This window comes from Chinchilla lanigera, unplaced genomic scaffold (genome assembly GCF_000276665.1).
Source record: "Chinchilla lanigera isolate Chin_1 unplaced genomic scaffold, ChiLan1.0 scaffold00151, whole genome shotgun sequence".
NCBI lineage: Eukaryota > Metazoa > Chordata > Mammalia > Rodentia > Chinchillidae > Chinchilla > Chinchilla lanigera.
The window spans coordinates 2,335,998-2,355,051 of record NW_004955552.1 but is presented as its reverse complement, the minus strand read 5'-3'; the positions used below and the strand labels follow the sequence as shown (position 1 = coordinate 2,355,051).

Here is a 19,054-nt window from a genome sequence, read left to right as displayed (position 1 = left end):
TTTTTCAATTTGTATTTTTACTAGTACATGTTTTCAGTACATAATGAGTATATTCTTCATGGGGATTGACACATGTACATAACATATCTTAATTATTTTGTCATCCAACTAGCCTATTTAAAAACATCAAGCATAATGATTCTAAATGGAAAATTCTCACTGTAATGAAAGCTCAGGTCACTGGTAGGTTTACACACTTGGGCTGATTCAAATGTGTTTAGAAATGAGCTATTTCTTGCAATCAATCTGCTTTCTATCTTGAAATTCCTACAGTTTGAGTTTCTAACTAATACAGTTAGCCTTCTATATTCACATATTTTGCATCTGTGGATTAAACTCATGTGGATCCAAAATATTTAGGAAAAAATGTATGCCTGTACTGAGTATATCCAGATCTTTTTTGACATTATTTCCCAAACAATATGGCATAACAACTACTGACACTGCATTTGGTATAAGTAGTCTAGAGATGATTTAAAGTGTACAAAAGGATGTGTGCATGTTATATACTAGTACAAAACCATTTCACGTAAGAGATGTGTGCATGCTCAGACTCTGGTAGCTAAGCAGGATCCAGGAATCAATCCCCTACATACACCAAGGGATAAGTATTTATTGCACTATTAAATGATATGCAGAATGGCATAAACATTTCCCTAAGTCATAAATGAGAAAAGATAAACTTGCAGTTATAAAACTTATGCTTTTATGGCAAAGTATTTCTTATAGATTTAGGTTTTAACATTTAAGTTAATTAAATCTCCCAACTAAATACACAAATGACTCCAAGAATCCATATTGAGACTCTTTAAGTCCACCACATAAGAGGATCAGTGATGATCAGTAAAGAAGAAAGACCCCCTGGACAGGCCCAGAAGGAGACATTCATACAGAAAGCACAAGATGCCACTGCCTGCTCAGGGAGCTTGCAGGCAGGTCTCCAGCCAGGAAAGAATGTCCCTACTCTGAGTCCAATCCTAGGTTTCCAATCCACAAAGCCCAAGTCAGGACAATTTAGAAGGGGCTTGGATTTCTCCAGATAAATGTGAGCTTCAATACTCATCGTTAGAGAAGATTGGGATATTTCTCACTAGCTATAACAACCAAAACTCGCAGACTAGTGAGACATATGACTGTCTGAGGAGATCTAGTACCATTATGTAGGTGAAAGGGGCAATTGTTAATATGGCTGAAGGAAATCCAGGCCTGAAACCATGTTAAGAACTCAGGTGGATTGGTGTGTGGGAAAGGGGCAGCTGAATTACCCAGGGTTGTTTATTTCTTAAGCAATAGGGAGGAAAAAGGGACCAGAGGGTCTGAGAATGAAAGAGAGAACAGCAAGCTAGAGCAAGGTCCAGAAGCAAGATAAAGTGACAGCTGGGATGAAAGGGGACTAAAGAGCAAACACACGTTGCATCCAGTGGGTAGAGAGCAAAGTGCCACAGACTGCTTTGTGGGGGGTCCTGCCCTTTTGATCTTTATGAGGTCCAAGTGTGCCACAGTGCTCTGAAGGAGTCTGGACAGGGAGAATTCTGACTTGGCATTATAGGATACCTTATCTGGATTAAAGAAATATTATTTAAGGGTATCTCTCACTAAGCAATCTACTCGATTCTATCAGAAGAGTTAGAAAAGGGTGGGAACATATTTAAGTACTGAGAATTTATCTGAGAATCCACAGTTATATTTACTAAGCTAATAAGATTCTAAATATGAAATAAAGCAAATCAATGACAACGATTACTAATTATCTTCTGCGAGAGAGCAGCTAGTTTTAAATGAGAGGTTATGTCAGAACAGTTACAGTATGAAATGTGATCAATAAACTAGACATGAATTTATAAAACAGATTACATTTTTGGTATTTTATAGTACATTTTCTTACTAACTTCTGATATTCTCCAAATGTAATTCTTTACTGACTCAGTGACTGCTGCATACAGTTTTTAGTTTTGCATAGAATAGTATATGGGCTCTGAGCACTTTTGTGTACTCTATACATCCTTAGTGTCACTATTAAGAGAGCACTACCATCAGCTGGTATCATTTCTTATAAGTATTAGTGACCTGAGAGTAAAAATTAAAACCTCCCCAGTGGTATACTGTAAGGATGCCTCTTACTTACAATGCTACTAATTAAAATATCCAACATGCTTGGAATCTTTATGTGGCAGGCACTATTATAAGGAATTCATATTTTTATTTAGTCTCCCTAATTATCATATATGGTAAGAGCTGCTATTATTTTTGGATGAAGCACGCAAAGCACAGAGCGGTTAAAGAACTTGTTCAAAGTAATAGAGTAGGAATTAGGGAAAACAAGATTTGAATTCTGAATTCTTAACCAAAATAATATACCACCCTTGGAAAGAAGTAAGTCAGACATCATGGTATATTGCATTAAGAAAGGATTCAAGAAGATCTACCTTTTGATCCTAAGTTTTGTTCTAACTTACTATATGATCTTGGGTAATATCTTCTCTCAATCTGTTTTTGCATCTATAAAATGCATAATGATATTAAAAGCAAAAAAGGTACATAATATTATAATACTCTTAGGACTGTTCCTAACACACAGAAAATTTCAATAAATATTAACTATAAAAAAGAGTGTGAAGGTCTCTTAAGGAAAAATGTCCCATGAAGAATCTTTAAGAATTTTGTGTGCCAGAAATTTATGCTGTGAATTCAGAACATATTGTGCACAACTTAAAGCAAAATAGCTTTAAAAAAACCTGTAACAGTAATGAAAAACAAAGCGTACAGCAATTCTAAGGGCTACCAATTACAGACATACATAGAATTCTGAGCTCAAGGGACATTTATACATCTCTGTGATTTGTAAAGCTGTTTGATTCCAAAGGGAGACCAAATGTTTATGTACAACCAATGTGTGGTAGAAGGCCCCAAATTAATGTTGTGGGTTGCCTTGATATCTAGTAAAACTGAGAGGGCCTGATCACAAGCTCACCTCTCTATCCTGCTCCTGCAGACAAGACTCCCTGCTAAATAATTCTCTCGATCCAGTGGGTGAGGTCAGCTCCTGTTCACCCCAGAGGATGGTATTCAAACAAGCCCATCCCCTACAGAACTCCCCCTTACAGCTTCTGGTTGTCCCCTGGGCTCTGTGTGGTCTTTCATAGCATCTAGTGTCCTCCCTCCCTAGTGAGTGAGTCTATGTGACTATTAAACTATTGTAGATCTCCTCTGTCCACTGCCAAGGATCATGGGCATAGCCACCACCATGCTGCTGAGGTGTGAATCCTGAACTCACCAGTAGGTGAATAGAACATGATTATAACACCATCTAGGATGACAGCTGACCCAAAGGCAATCAGGTACTATGCCCAGGGGCATTTATATCAGAGGACCCTCAGTAAGACTTCAGATTCATAAAGTGGTGTTTATTTCAAGCTTCTCTTAACCTAACACCAATTCCCACTGCCCAACATTAGCCAGAGCATCTCAGCATCAAAATAAAGTGTCCTCTCAATAACAGTAAGTGAGAAACAGTATTTTAATAATAAAATATGATATTCACAGGCATAAATATTATTGAGGTAGGAATATATACTATTTAAGCCTAAAATTTCCAAAACTACCAAATGGAAGAAACATAAACATATCTAAAGAATTTGTACCTGTTCATTTTTTATGGAAGCCTGCCTGTTGTAAGGATGGGTTTTGATACGAAATGACCACATATAAAACTACTTTGACATTTCCCCTGACTTCTATTTAATCACAGAAATCTACCTTCATGAATAATACTACACTTTAGGAAAAGCTCTCATTAAATCAGAACCATTTATATAATGAAATTTAATATTAAAATCTAACCATTGTTACGAAACACAAATTTGGCCATTATTTTTCCAGAAATACAGATTTTAGTGTGTAGGGGTGGGAAAACAGATAGCATATGCCTGACATTAAGTATTTTTCTGGTGCAACCACACCATGCAGTGATACTTAGAAACACAGCTCTCTTTTGTACCTTGTAAAAAGAGCTAAGGCTTTCAACACAGGACGTCACTTACTTTAAAATGTAAATAGTTGCTGAGTAAGTTTATTTTCAGGCCTGAAGATCAAGGAAAGAATTCTTGAGGGCAGGAGTGGGTGATTAGGTCTGAGGTCAGCAGAAGAAGCTGGCCTCTGAAGTAGAACTGTTAACAATCTGACCATTTTTAAGGCATTATACCCTTTCCCTGTTATAAAACACTGACCAAAATAGGCTCCCTTAGGAATTTTAAAAAGCAGTAAGATATGTACCATTCCTACTGTTTAAATATCCTGCCCATCCCACCTCTGAAACAACAATAAAAGAACTTCTCTCCCTGCTGGGCTCTTTGCGCTTACTTCTTTATCAGTGGATGCTATTAAAATGTGGATGCCACCAGCATTCTAATTTCAAGTACATCACAAAATTCTATACTCTTATTAATTCTTTTTTCTTAAGAAGAAAGAGATTTATATCATTCCTCTACTTCTAAACACTGCTCCAGTCCTGTGTGGGCTGAAATATATTTGGAGTTAAATAATACAGGGTGTTATTCAAACCTTTCATTTCCCGCACCCTATTTCAAGCTAGGAAAAGACCATGAGTGGTCAGTGCAACCCAAAATAGGATAATTTAAATCTTTCTGATTAATACAACTCACATCAGTAAATGAGTATTTTCCTTACGCTTATTCTATAATAAAGCTGGCATTGCTCAAATAATTTTTGGAAGCCTCCCTTATCATCTGACAACCACTCCCCACCTATTCCCACCTCGGCTCTAAGTGCATTTGCATTCATACACACACACACACACACACACACACACACACACACACACATATACACACCCCGCTTCTCTTAACTGTTAACATCACTTAGATTTAAATCTAAAATACAAGAAACCTAACTGTCTCACCTGGCTAGAGCTTAGGTGTCAAAGACAATTTTTATTTCTCCAAATTTGTTTTCTTATCCTCCACAGAAATGTTAACTGTTAGGTGTTCACATGGCTACCCAGTAAGACTATACTTTCTCACCTGCCCTGTGCAGTTCTGATGAACAAGATGTGAGCAAAAACGCTACACACCAGTCTCTTGGAGCCTTCTTTTTTTTTTTTTTTTTTTGCGGGGGGGGGGGGGGGGGGGGGTCTTTTTGAGACAGGGTCTCCATATGCAGCTCAGGCTGGCCTTGAGCACACTTTGTAGCCCAGGCTGGTCTCAAACTTGCAACGATCCTCCTGCCTCAGCTTCCTGAGTGCTAGGATTAGACGTGTGCCACCATACCCAGCCCTCTTGGAGCCTTCTTAAAAAAGCCTTCCTTCACCTGCTGCCAGGAGTATGGAGGTGATGGCTGGGACTCAAGCCACCTCTTGCACCATGCAGATGTGGGCCAAGTCCTAGGGATGGCAAAAAGCTGGGGGTGGCTTGGGTCTCTGCTGGCTGGATGGTATACAGCCAGGACACCAGGCCTGGACTGTCCACCTGCACAGTGTTATGTTAGAGAAAATTAAGTTCAACCTATCAAATCGAATGTCACTTGGAGTCTCTGATGGTTATAGACAAGCCTAATTCTAGTTTTTACAAATAATATTTGCAAATTTATTAGGTATGTAAAAATAAAAATTATTTTTACAAATAATGTTTAAAAATAAAACTCCATAAATAAAAATTTCTTGAAAATATTCAAAGTAACATGACTATTTAAGAGAAGAAATAAAGAAAAGAAAAAGATGTATGTCACAGACTTCAGGGGCTTCCTGATAAAGTAAGTATGCACTGTTGGAATAGGCATAGTGCCCCTTAGAAGAGAACAATGTTTTTGTGGATAGTTAAGTTTAGGTGTTGTTGGAATCTATCCCTTTACTTTATTACCAAATAAACATAAGAAGTCAGTTTCTACAAGACAGAAAGATTTCAGCACATTTGGATTGTATCATACCCTACACAGGAATATTCACACAACTTTAAGAATTCAAACCCCCAAACACAGAGCAGAAGCAGCTAAAAAATGTGTGATAAAACAGAAAAGTAAAGTGTAAAGCAAAAGCATGGTGTGAGACTTACATGGTTATCTTTACAGTAGTATGAAAGGGTAGGAAATCGCCGTCTACTCCGGAATTTGGAACTTCCCACTATGATGTGTGCTGTAGCTGATTTGGGAACGTACAATTCAGTGGGGTAAGAGTCACAAACCTATCACCAGAAAATACAAAAGGATTTTTAGGCAATCCAACGTTTTCCAAATTCCATTTCACTATACTCACAAGTTACACATTCAAGTTTTCTCAGTTAAGTTACAGAAGAGGCTATTTCAAGGAAATCCGAAGTCACTTTAGAGAAACGAAGTGCTGCTCATTCTACATAATGATTCTAAAGCAGCACAAAACACCCAAGTGTCTTGCCCTTGTGCACTGTCTCTCTGTCCAAGGGCTCCTTCTGTGAGGCAAGACAGTAACAATTGAGCATTCCTTTCATCAAAAAAGAACAAATTGTAATTTTGTATCCTGGCAACTGAGAAACCTTTAGCTGCCTGTATTTGATGGAAAGATAGTCTGACACTGGGGACAGCGTTCCTAAAATGTAAGCGCAGTCATTACGTTGCCAGTTTACCTCTGTGTTCCTGGCACACAAAGTGCACATTCCTCTACCCTCCCTGGACACCCCTCCCCTCTGTCTTCTCAAATCTCATCCATTCTCCCACAGCCAACCCAAGTTCCCTCCCTTAGGAAACTTCCTCCCTGGTCCTCCAAGCGCATGCTGCAGATTACTAGATCTGATTTCCTAATGTACCACACAATATACTATCACAGCTTTATCTGTTTTCTTTTAGGCACTGATTTCATAAGTGGTAAGAACTGATTCCTTCTCTCTGGCAGCAATTACCATGGTGGAAACTCTGGTGCCTTGTAATTTAGAAACAGACCAGCAGTTTAATATCTGGCTCGATTTAGCAACTTTATGACCTTGGGAAAGCCAAATTACATTGAGCACTTTGGTTTTCTAATCTCTAAAACCGATACTACAGCAATAGTATTTCAAAGGGTGGACAGAAGGAACAAGTCAGATTACAGTCCAGACAAGGTACATTATAATCCATTGGAGCCAAAAGAAATGCTATTGGCAGCAACAGTTATAGTTGATACTGTTGCTCAACACATATTTTGCTTTCATACTGATCTTTGTGCAATGTGATGATGGTAGTTTCCTGGGCTTTGAGCAACTGTTTATTTCCTGGAAGTCAGGTATCTTCTTAGGAATATCAACAGTCCTTAAGGAAGTGTAGCAGTGGGGGCAATACTTGCTCTACAGATCTTTCCCTATCCATCTACTCTTACCACTCTGGAAGATAGGACTGAAGGGAATGAAAGCCCACAAGAGGAGAAAGCTCAGCCTCCTAAACTCTCATCAATTGCCCTGCAATGACATCCTCTCTTGCCTGTTTCTTGTCTTTGTTACCAGGCTGGTAACACACAAGACAGAGCAGGAAAAAAGGATCACAAAAGGAGGTCATGAGCCCAAAGTACTGTATAATTTCAAGATTTTTACCAAAGACATGTTGGCAAAGAACATCACTACCAAGTTTCTTGTAGGCTTTGGCACTGACACTCTAGAGGAAAATCCTTACCAAGAGCAGACAGGCCATCCCAGACCCAGAGAGTAAGAAGGACTTTGCAACAGACGGCCTTGCATTCCCCACACCAACTTGGTATCTGACCCTGTCTGCCATTAACCAGCTAGAACATTACGCACAGACCACACCTGCTTGTCTGAGCTTGCAGAGACATGGAGTCATGGCACTAGATACGCATTTTCTTCAAATAATAGTTTTTAAAAGAAATTAAGATTTTGAGTAAGGAAGGAATGATAAAGTTTTATGACTAAATGAAGTAAGAGTAATAGGCCAAGATTTCATAACAAACTTATTACACCCAGGTTCTGACTATCAAGAGGTGAATAAAGGGACACTGAAACTCCCGACAGGCGCTCTGATGGTCTCCCATGTCCAGAAAATGTCCAGTGTGGCTCAGGTCATGGCACTATGGGCGCTGTAGCTGGAATGGGACTGAGAGAGAAGATAAAAATCCAGGGCCCATTCTCTCCTCAGCCCAACTCAGGGTATGAACTGTATGTGTTCTCTGTGTTCCCAGAACCCTCTTTCTTCACATGGTGGTGGAGAGCACAGCCTCCTGCCCTCTGAGACTGCAGAGCTCTCACCACACAGAGCAGGAGAAAGCAGACCTGCATGCCTGGGCATGTGCCAGGGCCAAGAGTTCAAAACTGAGGTCATTAGCAGTGGTCAGACTTGGACTAGCTGTCATGGTCTTCCCCTGGGGACATATCAGTTACAAGGATGCCTGAATTCCTGGGTTTAGGAGAGAAACCTCCATAGGTCAGGGCACTGTTTTGAGTACCTACATGCAAAGCACTAGGTAGCACTGTAACGGTAGACCCACAGTGCCAATTAGCTCAGTTTCAAAATACAACTTTTATAGGGCTAGAAATATGAAATTATTCTGCTTTCAATAAAGCATGCAACAGGCTAAAGCAGAAATTAATATAACAAATCACAATCCCACTAAAAACTGCAAGGAATTAAAACAAGATACAAACCAATGAACAGATATCCTGTGTTTATGAATTAGAAGACTTAATACACTACCACCCAGAGAATATGATCCTACAGATTCATGGCAATGTTTATGAAAATCCCAATGGCATTCTCTGCAGACACAGAAAAGTCCATCTGAAAATCTATATGAATTATCAAGGGAGTCCATATAGCCAAAACAATTTTGAAAAAGAACAGTCAGAGGACTCATACTTTATAATTCCAAAGCATACTGTAAAGCCATACAAACAGTATGATACTGGCATACAGACACAAGATAATGGAATAGAGAACCCAGAAATAAAAACTGTGTATATCGTCGAACAACCCCTAACAAGGTTGCCAAGACACCCTGGGAAAAGTATAGTCTCTTCAATAAATGATACTGCGAAAACTAGATATTCAAGTACAAAAAAATGAAGGTAGGACCTTATTTAAAATGCAAAAATTAACTCAAAATGGAGTATTAAAGGTCTTAAATGTAAGACTTAAAACTACAGTGCCCTTGTAACGGAAAAAGCTTTAGGACATCAGAGTTGGCACTGATTTCCTATGTATACACAAGAGATCAAAAGCACAAGCAATAAAAGAAAAAAATTACACAAATGCAACTACATAAAATTTAAAAAATTTTGTGCATAGAAGAACATAATCAAAAGAATGTAATGATAACCTATAGAATAGGAATATTTGCAGATGAGATATTTCCCATGGAGGTTATTCTCTAGACTATATGACAAACGCCTACAACTCAACTAAAAATATGCAGAGGACTTGAATAGACATTTCTCCAAAGATACACAAATAATCAACATGCACACAAAAAAGATATTTGATATCACTAGTCATCAGGGAAATGAAACCCAAAACTACAATAGGCATCTAACAGTTAATTATTAAGCTGATCACTACTAAATTAAACACAAAATAATAAGTATTGGTTAGGATGTAGAGAAACTGAAACCTTTTGCACTGTTGGTGGGATTGTAAAATAATGTAACTACTATGGAAAACATTACAAAAAATTGAAAAACAGCATTACTATGTAATAGCCAAGAGCTGAAATTAACATGAATGTCCCCTGACAAAGGAAAGCATAATCAAAATGTGGCATACCAACACACTGGACTATTATTCATCCTTAAAAGGAAAGGGAATTCTGTCACACATTATAGCACAGAGGAACCTTGAGAACATTCAGTGATATAAGCCAGACACAGACAGAAAATACTGTATGATTCCACTTAAATGAGGTATCTGAAATAGTTAAATTTATAGATCCAGAAAGTGGAATGGTTGCTGCCAGGGTTGCGGGTAGGGAGGATAAGCAGTTGCAATTCTGTAAGATAAAAAGAATTCTAGAGATCAGTTGCACAACAATGTGAACACACTGAACATTAATAAACTATATATTTAAGAATGGTTAAGAAGGGAAATTTTAAATTATGTATTTTTATCCCAATAAAAACAATTTTAGTAGAGACTGCTGTCACTTTTATAACAACCTCATAGAACTGTAGTTAAAATTCTGATAATGAAAGTGCACCAAACAATGTAATTTATGCCACTGAATGTTGAAACTCTTCAACATGGCCCCCAAGATTTTGTCTGGTTTTGAAAATCAGAAAAGAAAATTTACAGAGAATAGGAAAAGTTTATAAAAGTAAAAATGTTTTCTTCTGAGTTTGTGCTTTCCTTCAAATTTTTCCTTTTCTTCTGACTCTCCATTTAGTTTTTCAATGAAAATATATCTGTATGTTAATGACTTTGGCTTCTTTGTCCTTCACTAAATAAATTAGCCTGCTAGATGTACCTGCATGCTTCTGTATAGTTCTGCCCAAAGGAATTTTTTCAGTAATTCTTTCACTCAATAATGAGCTTTTACTGACTCCTTACTATATTCTAGGCATTACTATTATGCACTGGGGCAGAAATAGGCAACACATTTTTTGGACTTGAAAACTTTATATTCCTAGAACAACTGATTTTTGTTGACCTAGTTATAATCTTCCAGTAAATACATTTACTTTGGCAGATTAATACTTTGGCAGTATTATAACCATCTGTCAGAGATGCTATCACAGGACTTAGTCAGACTTCTGTATTTAGTGAAGACCATTCACTCATCTGAGCATGTTGCAGTAAGTTTGTTGTCAGAAAATGAAATACATTTACTCAAATGTATATAAATGATTTATATATAAATAAAATAATATATAAAATACAGCTGTGGAAAAACAAGCTTTAGTAAAATCACTAGTTTGGATTAAATTTTAAATTGTATTTCAGAAGTTTAATAATTTAACCTAGTAATGAATTTTAATTCTCTTATTTGGATAGGATAATTTCAAGGTTAGATATTGTATTGGTCAGCTTTCTGATTTCTGGGATAAAATGACACCCAAAACCTAAAGGAAAGCTGACTCTTCTGTGGTCCTCTGCCTCCAAGGCAGCAAGGGCGTGGCAGAGGGAATGTCGGAGGAAAGCTGCTAACTCTTGGGTAGTCAGGAAGCAGAGAGAGACGAAGGGGCCAGGGCCAAGGATATGTACACCCTTCCAGACCACACACCCAGCGACCTGCTCCCTTCAACCAGCCCGCTGGACATGAAGCTAGGAACCAGCAATGGATGAATCCACTGATGAACACAGCACCCCCAGGATCCAATCACCCCCTTAAACCCCATCTCTGAACACATGAGCCCTGTGGTGGAGCTTCTTAATCTAAACCATGACCGATTTAAAATGAAATCCTAGATTAGAGAGTTAGATTACCATACGTGCCATAAATAATGTCATAATAATGACAGAATAAATAACTGTTCTTGTGGACTATCTAATACCACACAATAGACAAATGGCATAACTGGTTCTGGAATGTAAGTTTTTACATTTAATGTCAAGTCAATGTCATTTTTCATCACTGGCAATCGTTTTCTTCTCCATCACATGACACTGTTTGGCTCAATTACTTCAAACAATTTGTGAGACTTAGTGATAAGTACAAAATCAGAAAATCCCCTAGGCTTTCATATTTTGTGTCTCAATAGTCTGTTAATGCTTAGCTGTGTTTTACTGTGTGTTACTATTGAAAAGAAATCCTATGTAACACACTTCGCAATTTGTATGACAAGGACTTAAGTGACTATATGTTGTCATACAGTCATATAGTCACCATGACTGTGGTGCTAGTGTGAGAAGGAAATCTCATCAAAAATGAAAAGAACCCGTATTTCCAAGAAAATATTGTTCCACTAGATTTGGTTCAGCTTCATTCTCTTCTTTTTCCAGGGCCATGTCATTTTAAAAAACAAAAACATTCAATTTGCTTTACTAAACTTAAATTTCTCTTCCTTTCATTTCAAGACTAAACATTCAGTGTAAAGGTTGGTATTAGCATGAGAATAAACTATTATGATTACGTTAGCCAGATACTTTACAATGATTTAGGTGATGGCTGTTAAATTTAAGTGTAATTACAAAGAAAAATCAGTATCATGGCAATCCATTCTACTCCAAATAATCTATAAGCTTAAGAAATCTGAAAGAATCAAGCAGAAGGACCACTTGTCAGATGTTAAGATTTATTATAAAAGTACAGTAATCATAATTAGTAAAAACATAATTATGGAATTGGGACAGTGTCAGATTTGGACAAAAGCCAGGTTTGGTGGTATATGTCTGCAATTCCAGGTACTGAGGAGGCTAAGGCAAGAGGATCACACGTTCAAGGCCACACTGGGCAATTTAACAAGATCTTGTTTCAAATGTTAAAAGAGGGCCGGGGATGTAGCTCAATGGTAGAGTGCCCTGGGATCCAACCCCAGTATGAAAGAAAAAAAAAGAACGATAGGACAAACATTAACAAACATATTATCAGCAGTTTTCTCCTTCAACAATATGCTAAAATACAAAACATGATTTAAAAGGTTTGACTCAAAACTCATGAGGATCAAAAGATATCCTAGGTATTGTATATTAATACCTTATAATAGCTATGGACATGGTAACAGAGAATTATGTAGAATATAGAGAGCTTCTACAATAAGGAAATGGCAAACAATCTTCGAGAAAAAAAGAGCAAGCATGTGGACAGGCAATTCAAATAATAGTCAAAGTGAATGGCCAATAAACACAAACATTAGTCAGGTTAGAAAAATTATTAAAGTACACAGATAGGGAAAAATGAAGGAAAATTCTAAGACAGAAGAGTCAGCTACAGATGTAGCTCAGTGGCTAGGGATATAGCTCATCTGTCAATATACTTAAGGCCCTAGGCTCAATCCCCAGCACCGCCGTGAAAAATAAAACCCAGAGTATTAAGCCAATGCAATGTAGGTATTTTTCTTTCTTTCTCCCTCTTTGGTGAACTCTCCAGAAGGTTCTTACATTACTTTTATTATTTAAACATCTTAAGAATGGTGAACCCAACACTGATGTATAAGCCCTCACTGGGTACAGCACAGGGTTCACTATTCCTTCTTGCAAGTGCAGACACATTTCTCCACATCTCTCTCGGGAGCCTCTTGGTGACCCTGTGTACCAATCAAGAGCCCAGTGAGCACATCAGGAAGCTGGTTCCAAACTTCCATCAGAATCTCTCTGACTTCCCCACTAATCACTCCCTGTGCTATAAAAAGATGTGATGGGAGAGTGAAGTCCCAGCCAGCTCTTCCATCAACTGCCTGGCCTTAAGGGCTCCCCTGGGTCTCCCTAAGTCTCCAATGCCTTGACCTTAGGGGTGTACAGGGGATGATCTCCAAAGTTCCCTTGTTCGAACTTTCTGATTGTAGGTACAACTAGAAAATAAAGCCAGTGATAATGATGGGAGTCCTGGAAAAAGATCCACAAAATTTACAGTAGATAAAAGTCATGCTCAGATATCTAAAATCATGCTTTCATTCAGACTAGGTATGTGGCGTTTACTAAATGCCTCCACTCACTCTGTAGTCTCTATTCACATCACTGAGCTGCCAGAAACTATTAGGGAGGCCCATCCGCTTGTATTCCTCGCTGAGATCAATCAGCAGCCAGCCTTGCTCTCTTTCTTCTTTATCCAGCTTGGGATTGAATGAAAAGCAGTATAACTCCTCGTATTTCACTGTAAGAAATGGAAACATAAAGCCAAATCAAGCTAAGTCAAACTAGAACCAAATCTCCTCAGAAACATTCTGTCCCAACTCGAGTTTGCCCTCCCTGTCCTGGTAGGCTCCCAGGAGCACTTGCCTGCATGACAGGTCACTGTACTTCCTCCCAGCAATGATGGACCCTACTTTCTAAGAGCTTTCTTCCTTTCAGAGAGAGGGCCTTCTCCCTGTGCTTTTTTTTCTTTTTAAGTTACTTTAAAAGTAAATATATTTTCCAAACCACATCAGACATCAAGAATTCAATTATTTAATAATATATATATGAGAGAGTGAGGTCCCAAAGTTTAGATCTGGGGTAGCCTCTCAGAGGTAGAAAAGGACCAGATCAGTTCTACATTTTGATGCTCAGAATATTAAAAAGCAAAAAACTAAATAGCTGGGAAAGCTATGGATTACATGTTTACATTAAAAATATCTGACCTTGTAATAACTATAAATATCATAATTTTATTGCTCATAGATATTAATAGGATTCATTAAAAATATGAATTTAAGTACACAGCAGCCTGGTCATGGAGAGTAAGTTGAAAGTCTTCTTTCAATTTTGTTATGGTATGGTCTTTGTATATAACACCTTTTATGCTTTTGAAATCAAGCCCAACAGCCCCACAGTTTTCATCTCAGGGAAATCTAGGATTTGCTTTTCTTGCTCTGGTCTTACCACATAAGAAAAGTGTCCACCAGCAAAAGACTGAATAACATAGACAGCCTGAGATCAAATTAAAATTTCAAACTTGTTCTGATTGCTACTGCAATGACTCATCCACAAAGAAGAATAATGGTATGGGTCATATTGTAAGTAACAGATTTTCTTCATTAGACACAAACCCTTTCTTGTGAATAAGAAGGGACATGGCTTGATAAATTATTATCTATTTCAATCTCTCCTGATGTCATCTTTCTAAGCTTCAAAACTAGAATACTATCTGAGCAATAAGATAATATACACAGTAAGTGCACGGATCATGGAGCAGATATTTTCAGTAAAAAGAGCCTCTCTGTCATCTTAGTTAATCAGGAAACAGCACAGAAAACAGATCCTATTCTGGGAACAGCTGGTTCAACACTCAGATTCTAAGTACCATTTTAATGACTCAGGCTTCTGCTACCATAATGTTAACTGCAACTGCAATTCATTCATGACATCAAAAGAATCTCTCAAAAAACCTTCAGTTCCTTCAGTGAAAGAACTGATGAACATGGCATAACAAAGACAGTTGTTATGGTTTATGTCTGTGTGTCCCCCCAAAGCCTCCTGCAGCCATGGGGCAGGCTATTAGAGTTTGAATATGCGTATGAGAGCTGCACCCGCCCGGGAGTGGATAGTTTGCATATGTAAGAGAGAGAAAAAGAGTGCTTGAGGACCTTCCTCCCCCATTCTTCCCTGGTGTGTGCTTGAAGCTTAGCTGTGTTCTGCCGCCCTGAGCTGTAGCTCTTTGCCATGTGCCACTCTGCCTTATAATCCGCCAAGTACGGACTGAAACTTCCACGAACTGTAAGCGAAATAAACCTTTCCTTCCTTAATTTTGGGCGTCAGGTATTTTGTCCCAGCAGTGAGAAAAAAGTAACCAAGACAACAGTCAAACTTCTTTGTTAAATATTTACAAACAGTTTTATAGGTAAAAGAAGAAAAATACTTCATGACTGCTAACATTTCTTTGTGTGTGAGCTGAGACCTGCTCCTACTGGGAAGAAGCAATGAAACGTAACTGAAGCAAGAATAACATATAACAGACAATAAGAGGCCCATTGCTGAACTGGAATACGTTAGAATGGATTGACGATGGTTATAAAGTTTTTTCTTTTGGAAATTTTTTAGGATAAAAGTTATCAACCCTCAGGCCTAATTTAAGTAAAATTCTACAGGAGGGCAAAAAAGTTCTTAACCAAAGCTCAATGGGCAACACTGACTGGTCCAGAAGAAGCCTAGAAACTACCTACTTGGGAGATTAAAAGTACCAATAGCACAGATATAAATTTCACTGAATATTTCCCATCTCATAATGTTCTCTTCTTCCCATTCCCACTACTTACAAAATTCACAGTAGAATTTTTAGCAATCATCTGGGAGGTAAGGTTTAAAAAAATCTATTGGAGGGGAAGTTTCTTCTGTCATTATAGACTTTTTAAAAATTACTGACAAATTAGAGTTGTATATATTTAAAAGGAACCACGTGATGGTAAGATTTACAGTGTGAAATGATTAAAGCTAATTAACATATATATCTTCTTAAACGTTTAACGTTTTGTTGAGTAAATGTGAAATTTTCTCTTAGGGATACTAAAATATACAATACTCAATTACTAGCTATCTTCCCCATGCTGTGCAATCAACCTAAACAAATAAAAAACAAGCCAGCCTTATTCCTTCTATTTAACTGAGGCTTTGTACACTTTTGACTATCAACTGTCTAGTCCCCTCCCCGCAAGTCTCTGCTAATCTACCATTCTCCTCTGCTTCTATGAGTTCAATTGTTTTAGATTCCATGCATGTCTTTCCGTTTGCTTGCTTTCTTTCTTTCGTTTTCTTTTTTTTTGGTCTTTTTGAGACAGAGTCTCGCTATGCAGTTCAGGCTGGGCTTGAGCTCACTTATGCAGCCTAGGCTGGTCATGAACTCACAACGATCCTCCTGCCTCAGCATCCCGAGTGCTGGGATTATAGGCATGCACCACCGCACCCGACTGTTTGCTTTATTTCACTTAGAGAATATTCTCTAATTCTAGCCAGGCCATCGAAAATGACAATTTCTGCCTCTTAAAAAGCTGAATCATAAGCTTGGAATATAGTTCAGAGGTACAGCACTTACCTAACATGTGCAAGGCTCTAGGTTCAATATCCAGATAGCCCAAAATTTTTTAAAAAATGACTGAATCTCACATTTTTATCCATTCATGTGTTGATGGACATCTAAATTGATAACTGGGGTATATCATGAAGAGTACTACAGTGAATACTGAAGTACAGACATGTCTTCAACAGATTTCAAACATTTTAGGTAAATACTTAAAAGCAGGACAGCTGGATCTTATGGTTCTTTGTTTCCTTGCTTCCTTGCTTGCTTGCTTTCTACTAGGGACTGAGCTCCAGCCTTTCTCACTGAACTACATCCCCTGCCCATTTTTATTTACTTATTTTTATACTGAGAAAGGATCTTACTAAATCACAAAGTTGCCCAGGCAGGGCTGGAACTTGCAATTCTCGTTCCTCAGCCTCCTACAGTGCTGAAATTATAAGCATGTGCAACCACAAAAAATCAGTTTTTCTAAGAACCATCATACTGTTTCCCATTAATTACACTAACTTACATTCCTACCAACAGTGGACAGGTTTCTTTTCTTTCTGCTTTTAATGTATTACTTTGTTTGAATAAATGTACAGATGCTCCTAAGAGTCCCTAAGGACTTGAACAAGCAAAGGTTAAATAGATTTTTATTTAAGTTAGGGATACAGGAGGTAATGAGGCACAGCAACAGAAGATCTGGGGGAGGCTCCAGTTCTCGCAAGAGGATCAAGGACGGAGAAAGGACAGAGTCAGTAAGAGTGGGGAAATGCAGGATCCTGACTGGATTGGAAGAGGAGAGTTGGAGAGGAGTGAAGAAGTTATATCAGGACCACACTGAAGAGTATACAAGGTTTCTTTTCCTCTACATCCTTGCTAGTACAAAAGAATGGTCTTTTGGTTTTTGTATTAGCCATTCCAACAAGTAACAGATACTTTAATGTGGCTTTAATTTGCATCTCCCTAGTGATTAGTGATGTTTAACATATTGACATCTGTTAGTTTTTGATAGGTCTTCTTTTGAGAAATGTCTATACATACAGTCCTCTGTCTATTTCTTTATTAGGTTATATTTTTCTCTACAGAGTTAACATATACTTTGTATATTAATCCCTTATGAGATTTATGGCTTGAAAATATTATTTCCTGATCTGTAGGTTTTCTCTTACCTCTGTTAACTGTTGCTTTGTTGTGAAGATTTTTTTTTAGAGAAATTTTTAACCTTTACCAAATCTGAACTGAGAGAAAGATATCTGCCTCCTCTAAAAGGCCACATCCCTCAGCTGACTCACCAGCTCCTAAGACAGACATGCTACATGCTCCACTGGCTTTTCACACCACAAAGTCTGGGCCATCACTAACACAAAACATCTTTGCTATAGGTTTCAACTGGATATGCACAGAGGGTCTCACATTCAAGAGCCTCGTTACTTCAAAGGCAAAGGAGCTCTTCCTACAAGAAGCTAATATACATGCCTTTGGACTGCGGGAGAAAACTGAATGGACACATTTAATTTAAAAAATTTTCAAAACTATTTCAGAAATATTATGTGGAAATCATTTTAGCACTTATTTTACCATATATTATATCTGCTTAAATTATATGGTTATCTTAACAAAGGCAATATGGACTATTTTTCTATTTATTCAGGAAGCAAAATGACAATTTCTAAAATACTACATGAAATTATGAATGAACATAATTTTGGCTAAATTTCTAGGAAAACCTAACTGATGTTTCAGTCAAAAGCATAAGCTAAACCAAAGCACAGAGATATATGTTCTAATTTATTTTATTTTAGCACTATTGTTCATGATCTCCATAGCTTAGGGAATCATATGTCACTATAATCCAGTTTAATTTCTATCCTCACTAATTCCGTCATGATCAGATAATCTCACTTCCTACTTCCCAGAGAAAAAGCAGGCCATCCAGTGGAAATGAGAGACATCAAATCACCAAGCCCACCATTGGACCTGCATCTATACCAAAATTTTTGCTCCTTCTCGTCCATGTAAAGGAAGAAGTATTCACTCTGTCAAAGGAGGCAGACAGATAAAGAGACAGATGGACATGGGTAAAACAAAACATTAGGGAAGGAAAGAAGGAAGATAAACTAGCTTGTTTCCCAAGTATCAAATTATAGGTTATTAAATAACACATGAAGGATTTGGGAAGCAATACGGAGGAATTGCCTTTCCTTACAGACTAAGTGGGAAAATGAAAGGTAGCAATATTAAAATGAAAAGTACTTTAAAAATTTAGATAGAAAACCAAAAGTAGGTAAGAGAAGGGAAAAGTTAACTGCTATCATCAGAAAGACACAGAAATATGGAAATCCTAATACTAAGGTAACTATTGAAAGCCAAATTGCTTCAGACATTCTGCTAAATTTAGGCAACTTAAAAATAAATGTAGTTGAAAAGCCTTTTAGAGAGGGGCGAAAAGACAACACAGTTATTAATGGGTTTTGCATATTTAAAATAAAAATAATAAAAGTGACTCATATTTGATGTCTA

The 19,054-nt window shown here is 37.6% G+C and overlaps 1 protein-coding gene across 2 annotated transcripts in view; it reads right to left on the bottom strand.

Annotated features, from left to right (window-relative positions):
• The window catches only part of Mtmr7 (myotubularin related protein 7), a 113,983-nt gene that overhangs the window by 57,528 nt on the left and 37,401 nt on the right, over positions 1–19,054 (bottom strand). For both annotated transcript variants that reach the window (XM_005412210.2, XM_005412213.2), the window contains exons 4-5: positions 13,551–13,708; positions 6,066–6,194 (exon numbers count right to left, since the gene is read on the bottom strand). In XM_005412210.2, coding sequence (XP_005412267.1) covers positions 6,066–6,194; positions 13,551–13,708 — 287 coding nt within the window. The remainder of the gene's footprint in view (positions 1–6,065; positions 6,195–13,550; positions 13,709–19,054) is intronic.